A 26933-nucleotide genomic window follows, 5' to 3' on the forward strand; every position below is an offset into this window, starting at 1 on the left:
CAAAACACTGATGAATACATAATGTCTACATAGATAAGAATTAAGGTCAAAGTTTGATATACTATTTCTTATCACTCCTCCTAGATAAACACTACTCTAATATCATTGGAAATGAAAACATGTGGATTGAAGCGTCTATATGCCTGAGATGCTCCTAGAAAATTAGTAGTTATTAGCTATTGCTGAACGGCACATTCTGGCGTTACAAAAACATATACAGTAGGAGAAGTCTATTATAAAACATAGGGTTTTACATTTCCAAGAAGATTTTGAATCAACCAAATGTTCTTTAGAAATGGACTGAAAGGGAAAAGAGGCCCTCCTCTTGTGCCTAATATAATTGTGAAAATACAAAGTAGAGGAAAATATAAGAAAACATAAAGGCACTGCTTAATTCCTTTCAAATAGAAACTGAATTGCTGAGGTAGTTCTCACCACCTTATTTATATATCAGATTGCTCACAAGTCATGATGTCAGCCACTGGGGCAATGTATCAGGAAGAGTGAGACACTGCAATAATCCCAAAGAAGGGGAGAGAAGTGTAGTAGAATGATGAAAAGGCATCATCAACTCAAAAAATCCAGATGGTTTTGTGAATAAATATCATATAAAAGTATTACATGGGAATCAGAAACTAGTTTCAGAAATTGCCTACAGGCCTAGAGAGAGAGAGAGAGATGCTTGTGACAAAGGACTTACATTTTATGAACTGAAACTTGGTATTTCTTGAATACAAGAGATACAGAGAAGCTAACTTCCACATAAAGGTTTCCTTTCCCTACCATATTTGTGAGACAAGTTCCTTATTCCCTGCCTCTAAAACAAGCAAACAAAACAAAAACCTGACTAATGGCCCCATTTTCCATTTAAATAATACACTGTTTTTCCTTAAGACATACTACTATCTGAGTAAATGTGATAACACCTCAAGAATACAGATTGTAGTTTTATTTGGGTACTTAAGGGTAAGGTCCTGTTAGTCCCTAGTTACTTTGTCCTTATAGACACACATTCTTCAGAAGAAATGTTAACTACTAAAGTCCAGGGCAAGGGCACCTGGGCGGCTCAGTCAGTTACGCACCTGACTTCAGCTCAGGTCCTGATCTCAAGGCTTGGCTCATGAGTTCGAGCCCTATGTTGGGCTATGTGCTGACAGCTCAGAACCTGGAGCCTGCTTCGGATTCTGTCTTCCTCTCTCTGCCCTCTGCCTGCTTGCGCTCTCTCTCTCAAATATAAATAAACATTAAAAAAATTTGAAGTCCAAGGCAAACAATATCTTCTCCTAAGGTTACAATGATCTATGATTTCAAAAGGACGAACCCAGATATTTCCTTATAAAGATATTTTCTTTGTTCCTATGTGGTCTTAAAAGGAAAGAGGGGTTGAGGGAGGATAGGCCAGGAACTGTACTGTCAACTCTTCACTACCACCCCTTTTCTGCCTGCAAGGAGGGAGGTACTTTTGGGTGGTTTCATTTATTTGTCAGGGTTACTCAAGTAAACATGGATAGTTTTCAACTTTCTTGAGCCATAGGAGCTTACACTAGATTACTTAAAAAAAAACCAGGCTGTAACTACTGTGGGGGGTGGAGCATGGTTACACTTACGGCTTAATGTAGCCATAGCCCATTTCTATAGCTTGATCTCCATTTCCTCTCAAAATATGATCTGATAGCCCAAAACTGCACTGAGTATTTGAGTGAAGAAAAAGATGCAAAGAACAGTATAACAAGAGCTAACAACATAATGGATTCCAGTTATGCCAGATAGAGCTCTAACTCAGAATCAGGTGCTTCAAATAAGTAAAGCATCTTTTTAAAACATTAGACAGAAAAAAAAAGGAAAGAAAAGAACACCAGGGAGGACACAGGGGAGGCAGTGTCATATACCATACTGAAGTTCAGTAGAGCAAGGTCAGTTAAGCACTCTGTCCTGAGACACACACCTTTCATTTTGAATTGTTTTCAAATAAAAAGAGAGAAATCCCCTTTTAAAGTTGGATTGTTTAAATGCACCTACAGCTACTGTCTAGCAAAGGCTAGGCAAGCTCTCTCTACTGATGCTTTTCAAATAAGGTTCAATTGGCAGAAGAAAGCAAGTGCAAAGGGTTTTTGACAAAAGAGGACTACAGGGAACACATTTTTCTTTCACAGAAATACTGCTCCAGAAAATCAGAGGAGGTAGCAACTCAAACCAGGAATCTGCAGATATTAGTGAGATAAACAGGGAAGTTCAAAAAATTTTTCTACTTCAAGTGCTCAAATGCATAAAATTATTACCTTAAAAACTGGGATGGGGTTATGTTATAAAAATGAGAGATTAGGGGAGCCTGGGTGGCTCAGTTGGTTCGGTGTCTGACTTCAGCTCAGGTCATGATCTCGAGGTTTGTGAGTTCGAGCCCTGCGTCAGGCTCTCTGTTGACCGCTCAGAGCCTGGAGCCTGCTTCTGATTCTGTGTCTCCCTCCCTCTCTGCCCCTCCCCTGCTCATGCTCTCTCTCTCCCTCTCTCTCAAAAATTAACATTAATTTTTTTTTTAAAAAGAGAGATTAAACATCCAAATAAAACACTTATTTTAACTATCATATTACAAATAGTCTAAACCAGCAGACTCAGAGAATACGATTCTTTTCTAACAGAACCATACAGATCTGAAAAGGACCCCTGGGACCCTGCCCCTCTATCAGCAGGGCTGTGCCTCTAGCTCCCTAGACTTATATGCCTCCATCCTGTTTAGTGATACTCCAAGTAATTCCTAGGTAGCCCTGTCTAGGGCTTGGCAAATAGAAAAGGCAAAATCAAATTCAGGAATTTGGAAACATCTCCTCTGATACAGAGAGGTATTTTTTTTTTTACACAATGTACATTTAAAGTAGATTCTAATACTGATTAAAACAAATAAAAGTATTATGCTATCCATAGCAAACTGCACTTTTAAAAGGATAGTCACCTTTTGCCTCCCAAATAAATTATTCCAGCATCTTCTGAGTCACTCTGAAACAGTTGATTTAGATGACAATCAGGTAGTCTAAGTTTAGGTTATGACATTCTTCTAATATCATTATAACAAAGGCACAACTGCTTTCTTAAACTAAGATGTGTTTTTTCCCTATGAATTACTCAAGATATCATATACTTATTGCTCATGTGTGGACGGAGTGACCGAAGACAGATAAGAAGAAAAAGGAATAGAAGGTTTCATGTATAAAATAGGTGAAAAAAATGAAATATATGTTAGATGCCACACATGGTCCTGTTTGAGTGGATACATATAATACACATACATAAATAAGCAAGAGACATTATTTCTCACAGAAGAGACACACAAAGAGGGAAAAAGATGACAGTTAGTAACCCCATAAGTGGGTTAATGATGCTGAGTTATCAGAAAGCAATACTATGATTAGGGTGTGCCACTCCGCTCAGAATGTAGTGGGCACTCAATAAATACCTGTAGCATAAATTAAAAATCACAGAAAGGTTTTCATCCATAACAATCCTTTTGTATATTTAGTGTAACAAAAGATTTGGTCCTGAGTCTAAAGCAGCCCAGCAGCTCAGGGATTCAATGTGGGTGGAACAAATATAATTTAAAAAAATCATTAGAAACTCAGTTGGATTCAGTGCAGGTTGTTAGTTCTATGGATCTGTTAGGTGTGATCACTGACATGAATCTAAATATATTTGACTGAGGAGAGCTAGGAGAAGATGGCTGTGTAGGAGGAAGCTGGGCTCACCATGTCCTGCTGACCACTTAGATTCCACCCACATCTACCTAAATAACCCAGAAAAACACCAGAAGACTAGCAGAATGGACTCTCTGGAGCCAAGCATAGACCAGAGGCCCAAGGAAGAGGGTATGAAGGGCGGAGAGGTGGTGTGCGCTACACGGACTGGCGGGAGGGAGCTGGGGCAGTGGAGAGGCAGCCAGCCCAGCAAAGCAGAGTCCCCGAAGTCTGGATTGCAAAAGCGGAGGGGCCGGACAGAGTGTGTTCTGACAGCCAGTGGGACTTAACATCTGGAATGTTATAAGTCAACAGCTCTGCTCTGAGAGTGGGAGGGCTAGAGGACAATGGGAGGGAGAGTTGTTGAGCCCTGGAGGACAGAGCTCAGCTTGGCGGGGAACAAAGGTGCTGGCCAGCGCCATCTCCTTCGCCCATCCCCCAGCCAAAAATCCCAAAGGGAACCAGTTCACCAAACTTGCTTGCACTGTACAAACAATCAATGTTGTGCTTCTGTGGATCCACTCCTCCGACAGGTCAGCCTCCCTGCCAGTGCTGCAGGGCCCCTCCTGCAGGGGACCACAGACAGCAAAGTGAGCTGAGCCTGCCCCTCCCGCCCCTGTGCACCTTGCAGATCCACCCCGGTTAATACACCAGAACCCATCAAAGCAGCACTACAAGCCTCGCAGTGTGCAAGTAGCCGAGACAGGGGTCACACCACTCCACAATGAGTCCTGTCCCTGGGAGAGGGGAAGATAAGGTACACACCAGTCTGACTGTGGCCCCAGCAGTGGGCTGGGGGCAGACATCAGGTCTGACTGTGGCCCCGCCCACCAACACAAGTTACTCCAGACAGCACAGGGGAAGTGCCCTGCAGTTCCGCACCACCCCAGGGACTATCCAAAATGATGAAACAGGAGAATTCTCCTCAAAAGAAACTCCAGGAAGTAGTGACAGCTAACAAACTGATCAAAAATGATTTAAGCAATAAAACAGAAAATGAATTTAAAATAATAATCATAAAAGTAATCGCTAGGCTTGAAAAAAGTATAGAGGACAGTAGAGAATCTATTGCTACAGAGATCAGGGACTAAGAAATAGTCAGGAGGAGCTAAAAATGCTATAAATGAAGTGCAAAATAAAATGGAGGCAACCACAGCTCAGATTGAAGAGGCAGAGGAGAGAATAGGTGAATTAGAAGATAAAATTATGGAAAAAGAGGAAGCTGAGAAAAAGAGAGATAAGAAAATTCAGGAGTAGGAGGGGAAAATTAGAGAACTAAGTGATGCAATGAAACGGAACAATATCCATATAATAGGAATTCCAGAAGAGGAAGAGAGAGAGAAAGGGGCTGAAGGTGTATTTGAACAAATCATAGCTGAGAACTTCCCTGATCTGGGGAAGGAAAAAGGCATTGAAATCCAAGAGGCACAGAGAACTCCCTTCAGATGTAACTTGAATCGATCTTCTGCACAACATATCATAGTCAAACTGGCAAAATACAAGGATAAAGAGAAAATTCTGAAAGCAGCTAGGGATAAACACGCTCTAACATATAAAGGGAGATGGATAAGACTAGTGACAGACCCATCTACTGAATCTTGGCAGACCAGGAAGGAATGGCAGGAAATCTTCAATGTGATGAACAGGAAAAATATGCAGCCGAGAATCCTTTATCCAGCAAGTCTGTCATTCAGAATAGAAGGACAGACAAAGATCTTCCCAAACAAACAAAACCTGTAGGAATTCATTACCACTAAACCAGCCCAACAAGAGATCCTAAGGGGGATTCTGTGAGTGAAATGTTGCAAGGACCACAAAGTACCAGAGGCATAACTACAAGCATGAAACCTACAGACATCACAACGACTCTAAACCCATAGCTTTCAATAATAACACTGAATGTAAATGGACTAAATGCTCCAACCAAAAGACATAGGGTATCAGAATGGATAAAAAACAAGACCCATCTATTTTCTGTCCACAAGAGACTCATTTTAGACCTGAGGCCACCTTCAGATTGAAAGTGAGGGGATGGAGAACTAGCTATCTTGCTACTGGAAGTCAAAAGAAAGCTGGAGTAGCTATACTTATATCAGACAAACTAGACTTTAAATTAAAGGCTGTAACAAGAGATGAAGAAGGGCATTATATAATAATTACAGGGTCTATCCATCAGGAAGAGCTAACAATTATAAATATCTATGTGCCAAATACGGGAGCCCCCAGATATACAAAACAATTAATTACAAACATAAGCAACCTTATTGATAAGAATGGGGTCATGGCAGGGGACTTTAATACTCCACTTACAACAATGGATAAATCATCTAGACACAGGATCAATAAAGAAACAAGGGTCCTGAATGATACATTGGATCAGATGGACTTGACAGATATATTCAGAACTCTGAATCCCAAGGCAACAGAATATACTTTCTTCTTGAGTGCACATGGAACATTCTCCAAGATAGGTCACATACTGGGTCACAAAACAGCCCTTCGTAAGTACACAAGAATTGAGATCATACCATGCACACTTTCAGACCACAATGCTATGAAACTTGAAATCAACCACAGGAAAAAGTCTGGAAAACCTCCAAAAGCATGGAGGTTAAAGAAAACCCTACTAAAGAATGAATGGGTCAACCAGGCAATTAGAGAAGAAATTAAAAAATATATGGAAACAAGTGAAAATGAAAAGACAACAATCCAAACGCTTTGGGACGCAGGGAAGGCAGTCCTGAGAGGAAAATACATTGCAATCCAGGCCTATCTCAAGAAACAAGAAAAATCCCAAATACAAAATCTAACAGCACACCTAAAGGAAATAGAAGCAGAACAGCAAAGGCAGCCTAAACCCAGCAGAAGAAGAGAAATAATAAAGATCAGAGCAGAAATAAACAATAGGGAATTTAAAAAAACTGTAGAACAAATCAATGAAACCAAGAGTTGTTTTTTTAAAAAAATAAACAAAATTGATAAACCTCTAGCCAGGCTTCTCAAAAAGAAAAGGGAGAGGACCCAAATAGATAACATCATGAATGAAAACGGAATTATTACAACCAATCCCTCAGAAATACAAGCAATTATCAGGGAATATTATGAAAAACTATATGCCAACAACATGGGCAACCTGGAAGAAATGGACAAATTCCTAAGCACCCACACACTCCCAAAACTCAAACAGGAAGAAATAGAAATGGGTCTTGAACAGACCCATAACCAGCGAAGAAATTGAATCAGTTATCAAAAATCTCCCAACAAGTGAGAGTCCCGGACCAGATGGCTTCCCTGGGGAATTCTACCAGACGTTTAAAGCAGAGATAATATCTATCCTTCTCAAGCTGTTCTAAATAAATTTGACTGAGAAGAGAGCCAAATTAATTGCAATGTTGGTATACAACAACTGTTATTCATTCCACAGTTTAATAAAACAGAATATTAAAATATGGAACAAAAGTGAGTTCCTAAAAAATGATTAGGCCACCTACAGTGTGTTTTGGTCCTTTCTTATATAGTCAATTTGATTGTTTTCACTCACTTGCTCCAACATTTTCATGGTTTTCTGCCTAGTAAAGTTACACAATGCATGCATGGTAACAAGCACATACTGTAAAGAAAAGCCAAATTTGTAACTGCCAACATTGTTCATCTTCTACATAAGAACTGATGACATCTTGTTAGATGTTCAACATAATGAAGACAGCTTTTATGGTTTTTGCAAATCTGAGTTTCTGCACTTGGAGTATAAGAACTTTTAATGAGATCTAAAGTATATTACCTATCTCTCTTCATATATTTATTTTTATCTTGTTTTTTTTAATCCTCTGCTGGGCATTTAAAAATATTTTTTTTTTACATTTATTTATTTTTCAGAGACAGAGCACAAGTGGGGGAGGGGCAGAGACAGAAGGAGTCACAGAATCTGAAGCAGGCTCCAGGCTCCGAGCTGTCAGCATAGAGCCTGACAAGGGGTTCGAACTCACAAACCATGAGATCTTGACCTGAGCCGAAGTCAGATGCTTAACTGACTGAGCCACCCAGGTGCCACTTTTATCTTCTGTTTAAGAGAAGTTTTTAGTAGATGTGGAAATTTGTTTTACTGATAAATCAGGCAGAAAGAATGAGGGTTTAACACTTATCTCCAGTGAACCAATGTCAGAAATGTAATTATTTTAGTGTGAGATCAGAAAAAAAAATTACTAGTGATAGATAAGTGGCTAAAATAGGCCATAGGAAAAAATAACCAGAACCTTTGATTAATCAAAAAGGTATTCTGGATTTAGTATAAACCTCATTCTCTGACACCTGTGTGCATATTCACTGATGCTCTGGGTAATGACCCAGAGACAATAACAAAGTCCTAAACATCTATCAGGTACCTATATACTGTATTGCAGGCTACAGGTTCAAAATTATAATATAAGCCCTATAGTCTACAAATTTTCACCTGTCTAAAATGTAAAGCCAAAAACACTGGAGCAGTGAGGTGGTTGGGTAGGTAGACAAGAGGAGAGCTGTGGACTAACAGAGTTTAGAAAGATTACAAATGATCAAGACTAATGTACAAATGGCTTTCTATATAATTACAAAATCAGACCACTCAAAACACCTTTCCTTAGGCATTCTAGACAACCAAGATTTTAATGTTGTGATTATTGCCATTGATAGTTTCTTTTAATATGTTCACTAAAATAACTATTATTATGAATGGGAAAATAACACTTAATACTTGTTGAGTGCTAACCATGTGCCAGGAAAATGCTAAGAGATTTACATATATTCTCTCATTTACTTCTTATGAAAATTTTAGGAGATAGATCCTATTCTTTTCCTTGTTTTATAGGCAAGGAAGCTGAGGACCTGAGAGGTTAGGTGACTTGTCATAGTTACACTGTTTAAGGGGCACAGTAAGAATCTGAACTCAGGTTTGCCTAGCTCCAAAGGAAAAAAGGTTGGATGCATTTCATTTGCAGGCTACCCCAATGAAAGATGTGTCTTAGATAACATGTATTGGGAGTCAGCAGAATCACACAGAGGGTGTAATTTCTCACTGGATGGCTACTGCTGTGGGAGCTCCTCTTGCACCTGGGTGACTTAACCCAGTGCCTAAACTGAAAAATTCAAGAAGTGTTTATTGAATGAATGGTAGCAATAGTGCTTAACATTGCCTAAATCAGACCCAAAAAAGGTTTCATTAAAATGACAAAGTTTCGGGGCGCCTGGGTGGCTCAGTTGGTTAAGCGTCCGACTTCGGCTCAGGTCATGATCTCGCAGTTTGTGAGTTCGAGCCCCGCGTCGGGCTCTGTGCTGACAGCTCAGAGCCTGGAGCCTGCTTCAGATTCTGTGTCTCCCTCTCTCTCTTCCCCTCACCCACTCACACTCTGTCTCTCTCCTTCAAAAATAAATAAACATTAAAAAAAAAATTAAAAAAAAATGACAAAGTTTCAGGGGTGCCTGAGTGGCTCAGTCAGTTAAATATCCTGTGCTGACAGAGCCTGGAGTCTGCTTCAGATTCTGTCTGTCTGTCTGTCTGTCTGTCTCTGCCCCTCCCCCACTCATACTCTGTCTCCTCTCTCTCTCAAAAATAAGTAAACATTAAAAAATTTTAAAAATAACAAAATTCCAAATTTATACTAAATAAATTAGTTTGCTAAAAGCCCTAAGGACCTGGAAAAATCTTTACTGTACTGAATAATTTTATTTGTGAAAAAGTCCCACAAATTTCCACTGAAGAAACAAACCTAGATGACAAAAAGAACAAGTTCTGATTTTGAAAAAACAGAGATTTCTTGAAATGTATGCTAAAGTAGACAGCAAGACAATTTAAATAAACAGAGTATCAGCCAGATATCCCTTTTTTCCTCCATGGATAAGGCTTTATTAGGTCAATGATTCTTTTCTAAGTCTAACAAGTATACCCACTTGTTTAACTTTGTATTATTATCTGTGAGCTGTTCATTAGCATTTGTAGAATATGCCAGAATGATATTACCTATATTTTCTCAGTAATTTATATTATTGGTAGTGCTTTAAATACTATTGGGTCAATTCTGTTATTTATGGGTATCCTATAATTTTGGTTACTATAATTTAATGTCTGGGGAAACACAGTTTTTACTTATTTAGATCAAAATAATGTAATGTGTAATGAATTCATTTACTTATAAGATGTAATTTAAAACTTGGGAAAGAGAAAAACAAAATTGCTATATAACACTAATAATAGAGTTTAAATGTTTAGGCTGTTGGCTAAATTTTGCTAATTTACTCTCGGAAGAATGATTTATCATCAAATCTGACTAAGATAGCTCATTCTTTGCCATCATAGTAGAAGTAAACAGGCAATTCGAATTTCCATGTAATCTTATATAAGGAGGAGCAAAATAGCTCGTGATGAAATAATATTTGCATAAGAGACACACTTAGAGTTTCCAATTTCAAAACACCCTTTTTAAAATACATTTCCTTTTATCACTTCCTCTAAGTCATTGTAATTAATTTGCTGACTTCCATAAACATGAAAAGAAATAGATTTATTCACAAATATTACAAATATTTAGTAAGCTTTCTTGCTCTACCTACAGAATTATTTATTTTTAGTGGTACCTAAGTTAATTATCATCTATATTAACATAATGAAAGGTTGTAGAACGTAGATTATACCAAGAATTTTGCATGATTTACATATTATTACACATTATAGAGTACATTTATTGAGTTAGCATATTTTTTGCTGCATTTAAATTACTTTTCTAAATTTTACAATTAAATAATGGTGTGCTACTGTACACACTCCAATTATAATTATTTGAGAAATGGTGCAATAAATGTTGGTTGGATAAATAAAATAACCTAATGTGTCAAAAAAAATAAATACATAATTATGTAATGGTAAAATGGTGCTGATATTAAAAAAATTTTAAAAAGCCAATCCATTGTAACTACCACTGCCCTTTTTCCCCATCACTTCTATGAAAATTTTCCTTCCTGTTACCACCTTCCTAAACTACCCCTGGTTTAAACTCCTTCTTTGAAGACAGAAACAGATATGAGCTAACTCTTTTTTTTTTTTTTTTCACCTGTCTCTGTTCTTTTCTAGCTGCCTCCACCTTGTATTCACCTCTTCTTTCTTGTGCTTCTGGCTCACTTCACCTCAATAATCCCTGAACAAATTTTTATAATCACCTTGGCTCTCCTACCACATCACACCGCAACTCCCCTGCCTGACTTGGAAAGCTCTTCACACTCTTTCCAATAGTCTTTCCACCTTTCCAATTCAAACCCTTCTCTGCCAATGACAACAATGAGGACAGTGGCAAGGTCAGAAGATGTTTACTGAACATGGAACTATTTATCAGAGACCAAAGACATTAACATATAATTGATAGACTAGAGTAGAAGTAACACCAATCTATGTGGGTTCCCTCACTTAGCCCTCATAATAACAAGGGAGATACTATTATTCTATTTTATAGATGAGGAAATTAAGGCACAGAGAGATAAAATACTTCATCAGAGATTATATGGCTAGTCAGTTGTGGATCTGGGACTTGAATTTAGGACATATCCTCTTAATTTCTTGTGGGTTATTGAACATATTGTACATAAGACCTGCTGCCTTATTTGCTTACATGCATTACTGCTGACGTTATTCCCATTTACTAGATAGTTTTGCTGCCGCTCAGTCAGGTATTACCCGGCCTTCATCATCTAGTTCAACTGATACATTGAGACTATATTTAGCCTTTTCTGCAAAACCTTATACCATTTCACTAGACTTCATTGACTTCCCCTTTTAGATAGTTCTAAATAATCTCTATTATATATTATTATACTACGTGCTCCTTCAGCTTTATTTTATCTGAATGGTAGCAGAATATGCCACCTCAGAATGTGCCATTTTGGAATAAGGATTCTTTTTAGCTGAAGACAATTGAGAAAAAAAAATATAAGAAAAACTCTGTTTTGCCCCTTCTTGCGTGAAAGCAGGACATCAATTTGTGAAGTGTCCATCTTCCCTTCTTTGCAAGGAAGAACATAAGTTAACCACCAGAGTTAACTCTAAATAAACCCTTATCAGTCCAGAAATAGCACCAAAAGAACCTACATAAAAACTTTGCTAACTAACCCTTATCTTCTATTAGTTCCCCATATATTTACCTTCTTACCATTTGCCGCCCTAGAAACTCAAAGTCCTTTTCCTTTGTCTTACCTAAAAATTTCTACAAATTCAGTATTATTTTGTTAAGATGATATAAAAGCCCAAGTTTTAACCACTCATTTGAATTGTACATCACTGAGTGCTTCCACATGTATGCCACATTAATAAATCTGTTTTTCTTTTGTTAATCTGTTTTTAGTCAGTCTAGTTTACAGTTCCCCACTCAAACAACCTCAGATGGGGAGCGGGAAAACAGATTTTCCTCTGGTATACATTTCTCTGACAAAATTATAAAATTCTCTGACAAAATTCTTAAGGATGCAGAGGGACTACATCTTGAATTTTTTTCAGATTCTGCAATTAGCACAAAATGACTGTTAGCTGCAGCAACAAGTATATTCTAGGCTCTGTGGTATGTGCTGTACTTACTGATCTCAGTTAATTTTAACTAAAATTATAGGAGGTAAATGTCATTATCCTACATTTACAGATGAGGTAACTGAGGCATGAAGAGGTAAAGGAAAAGAACAAGGTCATAAAGCTAGAAGGTGGCAGAGCCAGGACTGATCTTCTAGCTCTTTTAAATGTACAGACTTAAATAAGTTTTTAGTTTTTCATTTTAATTTAATGTTTACAAAATGATGCTCTTTAACACATAATCTTGCATTTTTCTCCTTTACAATTAAAAAAATACTAATTCTTATCATGGCCTTTGCCTTCTGATCTCCATTTTTCTCAAAATGGAGGTTTCAAATAGATTTTTTTATGGATTTAACATGAAAGATATACTTCTCTGCTTGGTTTCTATGATATCTTCACTTAATTCTGAGCTCAGCTGATCACATCTACATTACATAAATAATCTTTTGTGCTTGCTTTATCCTCTTATTCTTCTGAATAATTAAATTCTAAAATACTTCTTTTTGATGAACATATATAATTTTGCATGTAACATAAATATATCTTACTACTGTTACTTATTAGCTATATAGGATATTTTCTAAAAGGGAGGGATCTGCGATTTAGCTAAGTTGATATGAAATAGAAACTTTATAGAAAGATTTTATGTGTTTTTAAAGTTAATTTTCAACTGACTTTATTTACCCAAGGGACTCTATTTGACTACTATTGTTATAGATAAGGTCCTCTGGTTTTAATGGTACATATCTCTAATCACATATGCAACAAAATACCTCTACGCTCTACATAATACATATCTCACAATGACAACCAAATGTTCTACATCATCTCTCAGTAGAAAGGAAGAATATAATTCTTTCAGTGGAAAGTGGATAACTCTGTTCTTATTAGACACATTTAAAGTTCTCTAAATCATGTTCTGATTGCAACTCATTCTCATGCCACCCATGCATTCATATTTTATGTAGCTTGACCATGCTTCCTCCCAGACCCTCTAAGTGTCTGTAACTGACTTCCACCTAGTTAATATTAGCATCTTTTATAAGATACTGTCTGAGAAACTCAGTGACACTGAGTTCCATCTTGACCACCAACTCCCCAACTCTGTTCTTATTCTTTCTTCTCATCTTCTTAAGGCTACACTGTCCAATGGAAGAATCATGTTTTGAAACATATGTACAAGTACTAACACACATATACTCTTTAAGTATAAAATAATAATAATTATTATTAATAATAATAAAGTATTTACAACATATAGACCATCAATCAAGAACCTATTAGTAAAGTTTATTCTTGGATCTCGAAATAGAGATATGGTAACAATACACAAAAGATAAATCCTATATTAAAGTATGTTTTTCATATTTGGATAACTCAGCTAAGCAACTGCATAGAAACTTATTTGGATCTTCATACTATGGCCTCAATGATATTTGAAGAGATAATTGACCAAATCTTGGGAAGTGAAAATATATACTAGAAACATAATAAAAATAGGTCCTTTATTTATTTTTTCTTTCTATTACAGGTATATTTTTAGGGAAAAAGTGAAAGGTTGATAAATACTCAGGGATGGGGAAGGGTGCAATGTGGTATGGGGGCAAGATTATTTTCTTGCCACAAAGCTCAACAGACTCTGTCTTGACTGCTTGCTCTTTCATTACTCACCCCAGAGATTTTCAAAGTGTGTTCTAGGGACTTGTGGGGGCCTCTGACATCACATAAGATATGCAAGGTAAAAACTATCTTCATAAGAATAGTGATACTTTTTTGCCTATTTCTCTCTCATTCTTTCCTGAGTGTATAGTGTTTTCCAGAAGTTACATGACAAATGATACTGTATTAGATTGAATGTAAAAGCAGGTATGAGAATCAAGCTGTCTTTTATTAAGCCAGACTTTGAAGAAATTTACAATACTAAATTTTCTCTTCTTACTAATATTTGGGGGACATGGGGGTTATAACATGAAGCTACTTTTTGTGAAAAACGTTATTTAGCATGTAATAGGTTTACTTTGTTATTTTAATAGAGTTAGTAAATAAATAATTTTAAAATGATTTATCTTATATAATTTTATTTATTATGTCTATTTTAATTCTAGCATGATAAATGTCAATATATATTACCGAATAAACAAAAAGTATTTGGGGTCCACAGTAAGTTACATTTTAAAAGTGTAAACAGGTTCTGAGACCAAATACTTTCAGAACCTCTAATTTGTATTTTACCCTAGTGATCTCATTCAAAGTCTTGTTATGGGTTGAGCTGTCTAATTAATTAGGGTGAGGTCATACTGGAGTAGGTTGGACCCTTAATCTAATATGACTGGTATCCTAATAAAAAGAACACCATGTGAAGAGACAGAAATGTACAGGGAGAATGCCAAGATCAAAGTTATGCTGCTACAACCAAGGAGCTACCAGAAGCTAGGAGAGAGGCTGGAACAGATCTCTCCCTAGCATCTTCAGAAAGAGCACAGCCCTCCCATAACACCTTTTGTCCTCTAGAACTGTGAAACAATAGATTTCTATTGTTCTGAACCAACCAGTTTGTGATACTTTGTTACAGAAGACCTAGCAAACTAATATTTCCTAACCCTAATCATCTAAAACCAATGATTTTCAAGCCTGTCTGTGTAGTCCAAACCTCTTTACTGAGATTCATACACATATATACAATGGCTACTTAGACATTTCCAATCTTTCCAAAACATCTGAGAATGAAATATGTTCAAAATGACACTAATCATTGTAACTTTACTGATGAAATTTGCTCTATTCCTGAATTTTTTCTTTATGAAGTGTATCACATTCTTTAATGCCTCCTTTGTTCAATTCTCATATCCAATCAAACAGTAGGGGTCAGTCAGTTCTACCATTTAAAACCCCTCTGGTAATGGTTAATTTTATGGGTCAACTTGGCTGGGCCACAGTGCCCAGATATTTATTCAAACACTATTCTGGAAGTTTCTGTGAGGATGTTTTGGGATGAGATTAACATTTAAATATGTGGAGTTTGAATAAAGTAGATTGCTATCCATAATGTGGGTGGGTCTCATCCAACCAGCTGAAGGCATGAATAGATAAAAAGTTTGACGTCCCCTGGGGCATCTGGGTGGCTAAGTCAGTTAAATATCTGACTTCAGCCCAGGTGGTGATATCAAGGTTTGTGGGTTTGAGCCCCACGTTGGGCTCTGTGCTGACAGCTCAGAGCCTGGAGCCTGCTTCTGATTTTGTGTCTCCCTCTCTCTCTGTCCCTCCCCTGCTAGCACTCTGTCTCTCTTTCTCTTCTAAAAATAAATAAACATTACAAAAAAATTGACTTTCCCTGAGAAGGAATTCTGCAAGCCAACTGCCTTTAAACTTCAACTGGAACACTGGCTCTTCCCTGGGTCTATCCTGACACCCTACTCTGCAGGCTTTGGACTTGCCAGCTTCCATAATCACATGAGCCAATTCCTTTAAATAAATCTGTCTCCATATATCCACATCCTATACAACTCAAATATACCTCTTATTGGTAACTTCTCTAACCTTACTACCACTGAATCCAGGCTGTCATCCTCTCTTGTCAGGATTATGATAATAACTTTATAACCACTGTTGTCACAGGCCCTTCTCTTTCCAATCCATTTTCTATGCTTTTGTCAAAATGATCTAAGAAATCTATCAAGCATATCATTTTTTCCATTTATAAATACTTATAGGCTTCCCATCGCCTTCAGGGTAAAGGCCTTAGCATAACCAAGGGAATGCATCATCTGCCCCTTACTTCTTCAAGACACCTTTTTTAAAATTTATTTATTTTTGAGAGAGAGAGAGAGAGAAAGAGAGAGAGAGAGAGAGAGAGAGAGAGAAAGCATGAGTGGGGGAAGGGCAGAGAGAGAGGGGGGGAGAGAATCCCAAGTGGGCTCCATGGTAATGCAGGGCTCGATCCGATCTCATAAACAGTGAGATCATGACCTGAGCAGAAATCAAGAATCAGATGATTAACCAACTGAGCCACCTAGGAGCCCCTTCTTCCATACTCTTATTTCACTATTAGTCCATGCATAAAAGGGAGTAACTTTCAGTCCTATTCTACTGACTCCATCACCTTTTAAGCAAGAACTTCCTATGAATACCCATTGCTTTTCCTAATTGAGTATCTTCAGTCAGGATCAATTCTTTTCATCCTAATTATGAAGTCTGTTTGCTAAATTATGTTGATGCTACTCTTTTTAACCTTGGTTTTTAACTTTTTTTCTTCTTTTAAAATGTTGTTATATTTATTTCCTGGGATATAAAAGATAAACTATTGGAAATTCCTAAAACATTTTATATATTTTAAAGGTATAAAGAATAAACTTAATGGTATAGACACCATTTCAGAAGATTAGCTATTAAGAGACATTACTACAAAATAATTGGTAATGGTTAATCATTATAATTAATAGTTATAATAAAAATAATAATAAATTTGGCCACAGACTGCCTAGATTCAGATCTTGATTCTATCTATCTCTTACTGACTGTCTCTGTGAACTTGGGTAAGTTACTTAACTTCTCTGTCCCTCAGTTTCCTCATCTAAAAATGAGATACTAGCCCTTTCCTATAGGGTTTTATGAGGATTAGGTATGTTTGTATACACAAAACTCCTGCAACAGTTCCTGGTGCATAGTGCTACATGTTAGTAGTTGTTGCTAGTTATTATTATTTGACAATGGCATTTATAATTGCAAAGATTCTATAGCCAGACTACTTGGATTCTAATCTTGGTGATACACTTATTTGTGTGATCTTGGACAAGTTCTTTAATTTCTATGAACCTCAGTTTCCTCAACTGGATGAGGTAATGACAGTACCTACTTCTTATGTTATGAAAATTAACTGACTTAAAACATTTCAAAGTCTTAGAACAGTGCTTGGCACATGGTCAACATTACACAGCGCTTGCAATTTTTACTGTCACTATATTAAGAAATAGGTGGTCCATATTAATCATGTTCTCATATCTTGTTCAGATTTTGTTTTGTTTTTAAATTCTCTAACCCTCAGTGGCAAAGGCTATGCTTTTTCTTAATTTTTATTAACTTTTCAGAGTGTAGCTACCTGGTGCCAATCACTTTATTTACCCTCTCTTCCAAAAAAAAAAAAAAAAAAAAACACCAATAATATACAGTCAATCTTACTAACCAAGAAAACAATTTACTTTATATTATGACATGCAGTATCTTTGTTCTTAGGCTCTCAGTTGAATAAGACATCTATTTTTTTCAACTTATAATAGTACTGTCAATATCTATTATGACTTGTAATGTTCAAAGCCCCAAGGAAAACTGTTATTACTGTGTTGTCAACAGACACATGTCAACAAAAAGAGACCAGAGCCATAGGGCTCATCTCCCCATACTGGTTTTTCTCTTTTCATCTTACCCGCTTCTTTCCTCACCACTGCATTATCCAGAACATAATATGATATAATTTGATAAAATAAATGAGGGGAAAGAGACCATTTCAACAATATATTACCTTGCATTGATTCTCAAAAATCCTGAGTGTCCAGTGCATGGTGATAAAAAATATAGATAATATCATGAGGGAAATTTGACACAAATAACTAATAATATTGTGAAATTTCTACACAAAACATTTACTTTATAATCCAAAATTAAGTGAAATTACTTTATTTAAAAAATTTTAAAGTACTTCATACCTTTGTTTATATCAATGAGTTGTTTCTTTTTCTTCTGGCGTTCTAACTTTTCTTGTTCAGCTTTCTCTTTTGCGAGCTTTGCCCTCCTAGTCTTCTCTTCCATTTCTTTTCTCTTGTTGTTTTCTTTCACTGCTTCCTATACAAAGTTAAACACAAATCCTTCCATTACTTATATGTTACAGAAACTGTGCAAGTTACAAATTATATATATACATACATGCATGTGGGTGCTCAGAGATGGTAAAATATTATAGCAGCTTCAAGGTCCATATATATACTTTTGAGAGAAACAAATAATTCGAAGACATCCCTTTTTGAAAATAATTGGAAATAACTCAGGTTTTATGTTTTTTTAGTTTTTAATTTAAATTCTAGTTGCTTAAAATACGACGTAATATTAGTTTCAGGTGTACAACATAGTGATTCAATACTTCCATACAACACACAGTGCCCATCACAACAGGTGCACAATTAATCCTCATTACCTATTTCACCCATCTCACCTTCCCTCTAGCAACCCTCATTTTGTTCTCTATAGTTAAGAGTCTGTTTTCTGGGTTACCTCACTGTCTCTCCCTCCCTCTTTGTTCATCTGTTTCATTTCTTAAATTCCACATATGAGTGAAATCATGGTATTTTCCCTTCTCTGACTTATCTCACTTAGCATAAAACTCTCTAGCTCCATCCATTTTGTTGCAAATGGCAAGATTTTATTCTTTTTCATCGCTAAGTAATATTCCATTATGCACACACACACACACACACACACACACACACACACACATCACCTCTTCTTTATCCATTCATCAATTGACATACACTTGGGTTGTTTACATAATTTGGCTACTGTCAATAATGCTGCTATAAACATCAGGTTGCAAGTACCCCTTTGAATTAGTATTTTTTTTTATTCTTTGGGTAAATACCTAGTAGTGCAATTGCTGGATCCTAAGGTAGTTCTATTTTTAACTTTTTGAGGAACCTCTACACTGTTTTCCAGAGCGACTGCACCAGTTTGCATTCCCACCAACACTGTAAGAGGATCACCCTTTCTCCACATACTCACCAATACCTGTAGTTTTTTGTGTTGTTCATTTTAGCAATTCTGACAGGCATAAGGTGATACCTCATTCTAGTTCAGATTTGTATTTCCCTGATGAGTGATGCTGAGCATCTCTTCATGTGTTTGTCAGCCATCTGTATGTCTTCTTTGAGAAAATGCCTATTCAGGCCTTCTGCCTATATTTTAACTAGATTATTCATTTGTTTTTGGTGTGAGTCTTTATAACTTCTTTATATATTTTGGATATTAACCCTTTATCAGATATGTCATTTGCAAATGTCTTCTCGCATTCCACAGGTTTCCTTTTAGTTTTGTTGATTGTTTTCTTCACTGTGTAGAAGCTTTTTACTTTGATGAAGTCTCCATAGTTTACTTTTGTTTTTGTTTTCCTTGCCTCAGGAGACATATTTAGAAAGAAGTTGCTACAGATGATGTCAAAGAAGTTAGTCAAAGAGGTTACTAGCTTTGTTTTCCTCTACAATTTTAACAGATTCCTGTCTCACATTTAGGTCTTTCCTCTATTTAAAAATTTTTTTTGTGTGTATGGTATAAGAAAGTGGTCCAGTTTCCTTCTTTCGCATGTAGCTGTCCAGGTTTCCCAACACTGTATTTTTCTTCTAGAACCAAAGAAAAGAAACTTTTCTTTGAAAATACTTTTTCCCATTCGATATTTTTTCCTGCTTTATGGAAGATTAACTGACCATATAGTTGTGGGTTCATTTCTGGGTTTTCTACTCTGCTCCATTGACCTATGTGTCTATTTTTGTGCCAGTACCATACGGTTTTGATTACTACAGTTTTGTTTTATAACTTGAAGTCCGGAATTGTGATACCTACAGGTTTGCTTTTCTTCTTCAATGTTGTTTTGGCTATTAGGGTCCTTTGTGTCTCCAAACAAATTTTAGGATTGTTTTAGCTCTGTTAAAAATGCTGCTAGTATTTGATAGGGATTACATTAAATGTGGAGATTGCTTTGGGTAGTATAGACATTTTAACAAGATTTGTTCTCTCAATCCATGAGCATGGAATGTTTCTACCTTTCTTTGTATCATCTTCAATTTCTTTCATCAGTGTCTTATAGTTTTCAGAATACAGGTCTTTCACCTCCTTGGTTTTTTCCAAGGTATCTTATTGTTTTGGGTGTAAGTGGTATTGATTTCTTAATTTCTCTGTTGCTTCATTACTGGTGTATAGAAATGCAACAGATATCTGCAGATTGATTTTGTATCCTGCAACTTTCCTGAATTAGTTTATTGGAATTAGTGTATTGGTTCTAGCAGTTTTTTTTGGTGTCTTCCAGGTTTTCTATATAGAGTATTATGTCATCTTCAAATAGTGAAAGTTTTGCTTCTTCTTTGCTGATTTGGATGCCTTTAATTTCTTTTTGTTGTCTCATTGCTGTTGCTCTGATTTCCAGTACTATGTTAAATAACAGTGGTGAGAGTGGACATCCTTGTCTCTTTCCTGACTCAGTTTTTCCTCATTGAGGATATTAGCTGTGGGTTTTCCATATATCGCCTTTACTATGTTAAGGTATGTTCCCTCTAAACCTATTTATTGAGGGTTCTTATCATGAATGGATATTGTACTTTGTCGAATGCTTCTTCTATATCTATTGAAAGGATCATATAGTTCTTATACTTTCTTTAATTAATGTGGTATATCATATTGATTGATTTGAGAATATTGAACTGCCTTTGCAACCCAGGAATAAATCCCACTTGATCATGGTGAATAATTTTTTTTAATGTATTGTTGGATTCAGTTTGCTAGTATTTTATTGAGAATTTCTGCATGCATGTTCATCATGGATATTGGCTTGTAGCTCTCTCTTTTACTGGAGCCTTTATCTGGTTCTGGTATCTGGGCAATGCTGGCCTCATACAATGAATTTTGATGTTTTCCTTCCTTTTCTAGTTTTTGGAATAGTTTGAGAAGAATAGGTATTAACTCTTCTTTACATGTGAAGCCATCTGGCCCTGTACTTTTATTTGTTGGGATTTTTTCATTACTGATTCAATTTCTTTGCTAGTTGTTGGTATGTTCTAGTTTTCTATTCCTTCCTGTTTCAGGTTGGTAGTTAATATTTGTTTCTAGGAATTTATCCATTTCTCCCAGGTTTTCCAATTTGTTCTCATACAGTATTTTATAATATTCTCCTAATATATGTTGCATTTCTGCGGTGTTGGTTGTTAGGAAATAACTTAGGCTTTAATTGTCATAACCTGGAGTGGCAGAAATTTAGGGACATGAATGTTCACAGGTTTAACAATAAATATGTTTTTTCCATTGCTGAAATATGAAATAGTTTTGATACACAAGAAAAGGTTAAATATGAAAATATGGTTTAGCAAGTATTTTAACACTTTATTATACATCTTTCCTTTATCTGCAAAAAAGGAATAAAAAAACTACCTCATAGGATTTTTGTGAGGAAAAATGGCATATACTCATAAAGTGCATAGAACAGTAGGTCTATGATGATGGTGGTGGTTGTGGTAGTGATGGTACCAATTACATCTAATGGTGAAGGGCATGAAACAATCAGCTATGTTATCACAGGAAGAAAATACCTGAAAGTTTAACAGCTTATTACATGCCAAGATCTTTAGAAATGCTGAGGACATATTTCAAATTATTGTTTGATGTATTGTATTTTACAATTTTTATTTATTTTTTTAAAAAATGTTCATTTATTTTTGAGAGAGAGAGAGAGAGAGAGAGAGCAAGCAGGGAAGGGGCAGGGGCATGGTGTGGGAGGACAGAGGATCCAAAGCAGGCTCTGCACTGACAGTAGAAAGCCTGATGCAGGGTTCGAACTCATGAACCATGAAATCATGATCTGAGCCAAAGTCGGATGCTTAACCGACTGAGCCACCCAGGTGCCCCAGTTTGTCTGATGTATTTTATATAAATTATTTGTGGAACTCAAGTGAATTAGTATATTCCGGTAGGTGGTATGGGAAGAAATTTGAAATAAACTGATCAACTAGTATAATATTAACTTTTTTTTGAATTCAGAGAAGTCATTAATACAAAGACATACAAACAGCAAGTTCCTTCTATCAAGCTATTTTGGTTTATTTTCTCCTATTATTATTGATTAGATATACATCATAGCATATATGATTTTAACAAAACTACTTTGTTCCAGAAACCCTAAAGAAAAAGACTCAATAACAAGAATACATCTGCAAGGCCTTTCCTGGAAGTGTCTATATTGAAAATTCTTTTCTTCATAATAAAGACACAATACTTTTTACAAGTCCTGAAAACATTTTCTTTTTCTTTTTTTTACATTTTTTAACATTTATTTATTATTGAGAGACAGAGCATGAGCAGGGGAGGGGCTGAGAGAGGGAGAGACACAGAATTGGAAGCAGGCTCCAGGCTCTGAGCTGTCAGCACAGAGCCCGACGTGGGGCTCGAACTCACAAACTGCAAGATCATGACCTGAGCCAAAGTCGGACACTTAACCAACTGAGCCACCCAGGTGCCCCGAAAACATTTTCAAAAATTCTCCTCACTTACAAGAATTATTGATATGTCCCCCTTCTTTTGCCTCCCTCAGGCTAGTACCTCCTGTATTAGGCTAAGAACACAAAATGATCTGGCTCATACAGACAAAATTAAAGACTACCACTTCAGCTGGAATGATAGAATCATAATTTTAGAACAGTGTTTCTCAATCTCAGCACTAGTGTCATTTTTGGCTGGTGTCATTCTTTGCTATGGGAGCTGTCCTGTGCATTGTAACATGTTTAGCAGGACACGTGATGCCAGTAGCACACCTTCCTAGTTGTGACAACCAAAAATGTCTCCAGAGATTGCCAAATGTTAGGCAGGTGGAGAATTACTAACCTGGGGGTTTCATAGAGATAATTTATACAAAATTACAAAGTACATACTCTGTTGAACTCAGCTTCTTTTCAAATACGTGGAAAATGAGTTCCAAATAGTTTAAATAATGGCTTAAGGTCACACATTTATGTAAGTGAAAATTTTGGAATAGAAATCATGTCTATTTACTCCTGGTTTAATGTTTGTTTCATTAAGGAACAAAAGGCAATGTGAATATGACACCAAAAGTATAAGCAACCAAAGAAAAACATAGATTAATAAGGCTTCATCCAAACTAAAACCTTTTACCCGTCAAAGGACTCTGTGAAGAAAGTGAAGAAATAACACACAGAATGGGAGAAAATTTTTGTAAATCATATATCTGATAAGGATATATAAAAGATCTTCTAACTCAGTAATAAAAAGACAACCCAATTAAAAATGGGCAAAAGATTTGAAAATTTCTTCAAAGATATATCTATCTATATTTATACCTATATCATCTATAGATATCTATGAATCTATAACATCTATGAAAAGATGTTAGACTTTGTTAATCCTCAGGGAAAAGATAATAAAAACCACAATGAGGTACCACTGCATGCCAATAGTATGGCTACAATTTAAAGAAGGAAGAAAAATAAAAAACAGATAATAACAGGTGAGGATGTGGAGAAATTAGAACTCTTTGCATTGCTGACGTGAATGTAAAATGGTGAATCATTTTGGAAAATTGTCTGGCTGTTCCTTAAAATGCTAAACACAGAGTTACAATATGACCCAGCAATTCTACTCCTACATACATACCCAAGAGACAATAAAACACACGTTCATAAAAAATACTGCACAATAATAGCAGCAGTATTCCTAATAGCCCATAAGGAGAAAAAACTCAAATGTCTATCAATTGCTAAATAAACAAAATATAGTATACATCCATACAGTGGAATTTATTCAACCATAAAAAGAATGAAATACTGATATGTGCTGCAATATGGATGAATCTTAAAATATTCTGCTAAGTGAAAGAAATCAGACACGAAAGGCTGCATATGAAATGATTACATTTATATGTAATGTCTAGAATAGGCAAATTCATAGAGACAGAGAATAGATTAGTGGTTGCCAGAGGATGGGGGTGGGAAGAATGGGGAGTACCTTCTAATGAGTATGGGGTTTATTTTGGGGGTGATCAAAATGTCTTGAAGTAGATAGTGGTGATGGTTGAACAACCTTGTAAATATACTAAAAAACAGTAAATTGTATACTTCAAAATGGTGAATTTTATATATAAAATTTATATGTAAATTATACCTCAATAAAAATTAATAAAATTCTTAAAAGATGTTTGAGAAAGGCAGGCTTTAAATAAAATTACAACTTAGAAAAAAAGACAATGTGAAAAGGCAACATATATTCAGAATTTGATATAAAAAGTTGTATGATCTTTGGTAAGTAACATAAGAGGAGGTAAATAGTAGGGGAGAGAAGGAAGGTTAGTGCTTATGTATATTTTATTACTGGTCAAATCTCTGATCTGGTAAACAGTTACCAACATCTGGGTGTACTGTTCAATTATCAATCTAAAGAGTTGTTTAGGTGCTGAGTGCTGTCATTTATTATAAAGATGAAAAAAATGGTAACTTGCTTTTGTAGTACTTCCTTGTTCTGATAATAAGAGCTATAGCTTAAAATTTTTTTAATATTTATTTTTGAGAGAGAGAGAGACAGAGAGGGAGCCACCAGGGAAGGGGCAGAGAGAGAGAGGGAGACACAGAATCCAAAGCAGGTTCTAGGCTTTGAGCTATCAGCACAGAGCACGATGCGGGGCTCAAACCCACAAACCATGAGATCGTGACCTGAGCTGAAATCAGATGCTTAACCAACTGAGCCATCCAGGTGCCCCAGTAACAGCTATTTGTTAATGGAAATTTATTATGTGCAGGTGTTTTAAATAAGTAATTTTGAATCTTTATAGAAAACCTGTAATGTAACTATCATTTGTTATTTTGTAGGCGATGAAACTTAGGTTCAGGTAATTTAAGTGAGATGCCCAAGGTTACATAGCTACTTAAGTGGCAGAACAACGTATGTTCACTTATGCTACCACGATGCCTTCCAAGTAGAGTTCCCTGATAAAATATAAGATTCTTTGTTAAATTTTAATTTCAATATCAGATGAATCATGTATAATTTTTAGTATCAGTATATCCCACACATACCTAAGTGGGCATTGGGTATTGTGTGCGATATACTTAAAAAGTCATGTACTATTTGGGGCACATTAATATTAAAAAAATATTCATGGTTTATGTGAAATTCAAATTTAACTGGGCATCCAGTATTTTCATTTGACAAATCTGGCAATCCTATCTCTAAGACTGTTGACTTTTCATAAGCATCCTCTCATGGACTAAGATCATCTAATGAAAACAGTAGAATGATTATAAAAACATAAAAATAGCTCAAATCTACACTATATTTGAGAAAAGAAATGTTGATATAGATTACTGATAGGCATTATATGGTTCATGAACTTGAATCATACTATTTCTTTTTTTTTTTTTTTATTTTTTAATATATGAAATTTACTGTCAAATTGGTTTCCATACAACACCCAGTGCTCATCCCAAAAGGTGCCCTCCTCAATACCCATCACCCACCCTGCCCTCCCTCCCACCCCCCATCAACCCTCAGTTTGTTCTCAGTTTTTAACAGTCTCTAATGCTTTGGCTCTCTCCCACTCTAACCTCTTTTTTTTTTTTTTTTTTTCCTTCCCCTCCCCCATGGGTTTCTGTTATGTTTCTCAGGATCCACATAAGAGTGAAACCATATGGTATCTGTCTTTCTCTGTATGGCTTATTTCACTTAGCATCACACTCTCCAGTTCCATCCATGTTGCTACAAAAGGCCATATTTCATTTTTTCTCATTGCCACGTAGTATTCCATTGTGTATATAAACCATAATTTCTTTATCCATTCATCAGTTGATGGACATTTAGGCTCTTTCCATAATTTGGCTATTGTTGAGAGTGCCGCTATAAACATTGGGGTACAGGTGCCCCTATGCATCAGTACTCCTGTATCCCTTGGATAAATTCCTAGCAGTGCTATTGCTGGGTCATAGGGTAGGTCTATTTTTAATTTTCTGAGGAACCTCCACACTGCTTTCCAGAGCGGCTGCACCAATTTGCATTCCCACCAACAGTGCAAGAGGGTTCCTGTTTCTCCACATCCTCTCCAGCATCTATAGTCTCCTGATTTCTTCATTTTGGCCACTCTGACTGGCGTGAGGTGGTATCTGAGTGTGGTTTTGATTTGTATTTCCCTGATAAGGAGCGACGTTGAACATCTTTTCATGTGCCTGTTGGCCATCCGGATGTCTTCTTTAGAGAAGTGTCTATTCATGTTTTCTGCCCATTTCTTCACTGGGTTATTTGTTTTTCGGGTGTGGAGTTTGATGAGCTCTTTATAGATTTTGGATACTAGCCAACTCATCTTTGACAAAGCAGGAAAGAACATCCAATGGAAAAAAGACAGTCTATTTAACAAATGGTGCTGGGAGAACTGGACAGCAACATGCAGAAGGTTGAAACTAGACCACTTTCTCACACCATTCACAAAAATAAACTCAAAATGGATAAAGGACCTGAATGTGAGACAGGAAACCATCAAAACCTTAGAGGAGAAAGCAGGAAAAGACCTCTCTGACCTCAGCCGTAGCAATCTCTTACTCGGCACATCCCCAAAGGCAAGGGAATTAAAAGCAAAAGTGAATTACTGGGACCTTATGAAGATAAAAAGCTTCTGCACAGCAAAGGAAACAACCAACACAACTAAAAGGCAACCAACGGAATGGGAAAAGATATTTGCAAATGACACATCGGAATCATACTATTTCTATACCATTCTCCATATATTTATTTCCTGTTTCTTGACAATAGTGTAAAACCAAAAAAGAAAAAAAAAAAAAAATATATATATATATATAAATCTAAACTGACACAATTGGAGGTAGAAGAAA

General features: G+C 36.2%; 1 protein-coding gene across 1 annotated transcript in view; it reads right to left on the reverse strand.

Moving 5' to 3' along the window:
- Positions 1-26933, reverse strand: part of DIAPH2 (diaphanous related formin 2) — a 1007297-nt gene that overhangs the window by 227266 nt on the left and 753098 nt on the right. Inside the window, exon 26 of the mRNA XM_081793317.1 lies at positions 18006-18141. Within this exon, the coding sequence (XP_081649443.1) occupies positions 18006-18141 (136 nt within the window). The remainder of the gene's footprint in view (positions 1-18005; positions 18142-26933) is intronic.

Source organism: Panthera onca, chromosome X, assembly GCF_046562875.1.
Source record: "Panthera onca isolate mPanOnc1 chromosome X, mPanOnc1 haplotype 2, whole genome shotgun sequence".
In the NCBI taxonomy this organism is placed as follows: domain Eukaryota; kingdom Metazoa; phylum Chordata; class Mammalia; order Carnivora; family Felidae; genus Panthera; species Panthera onca.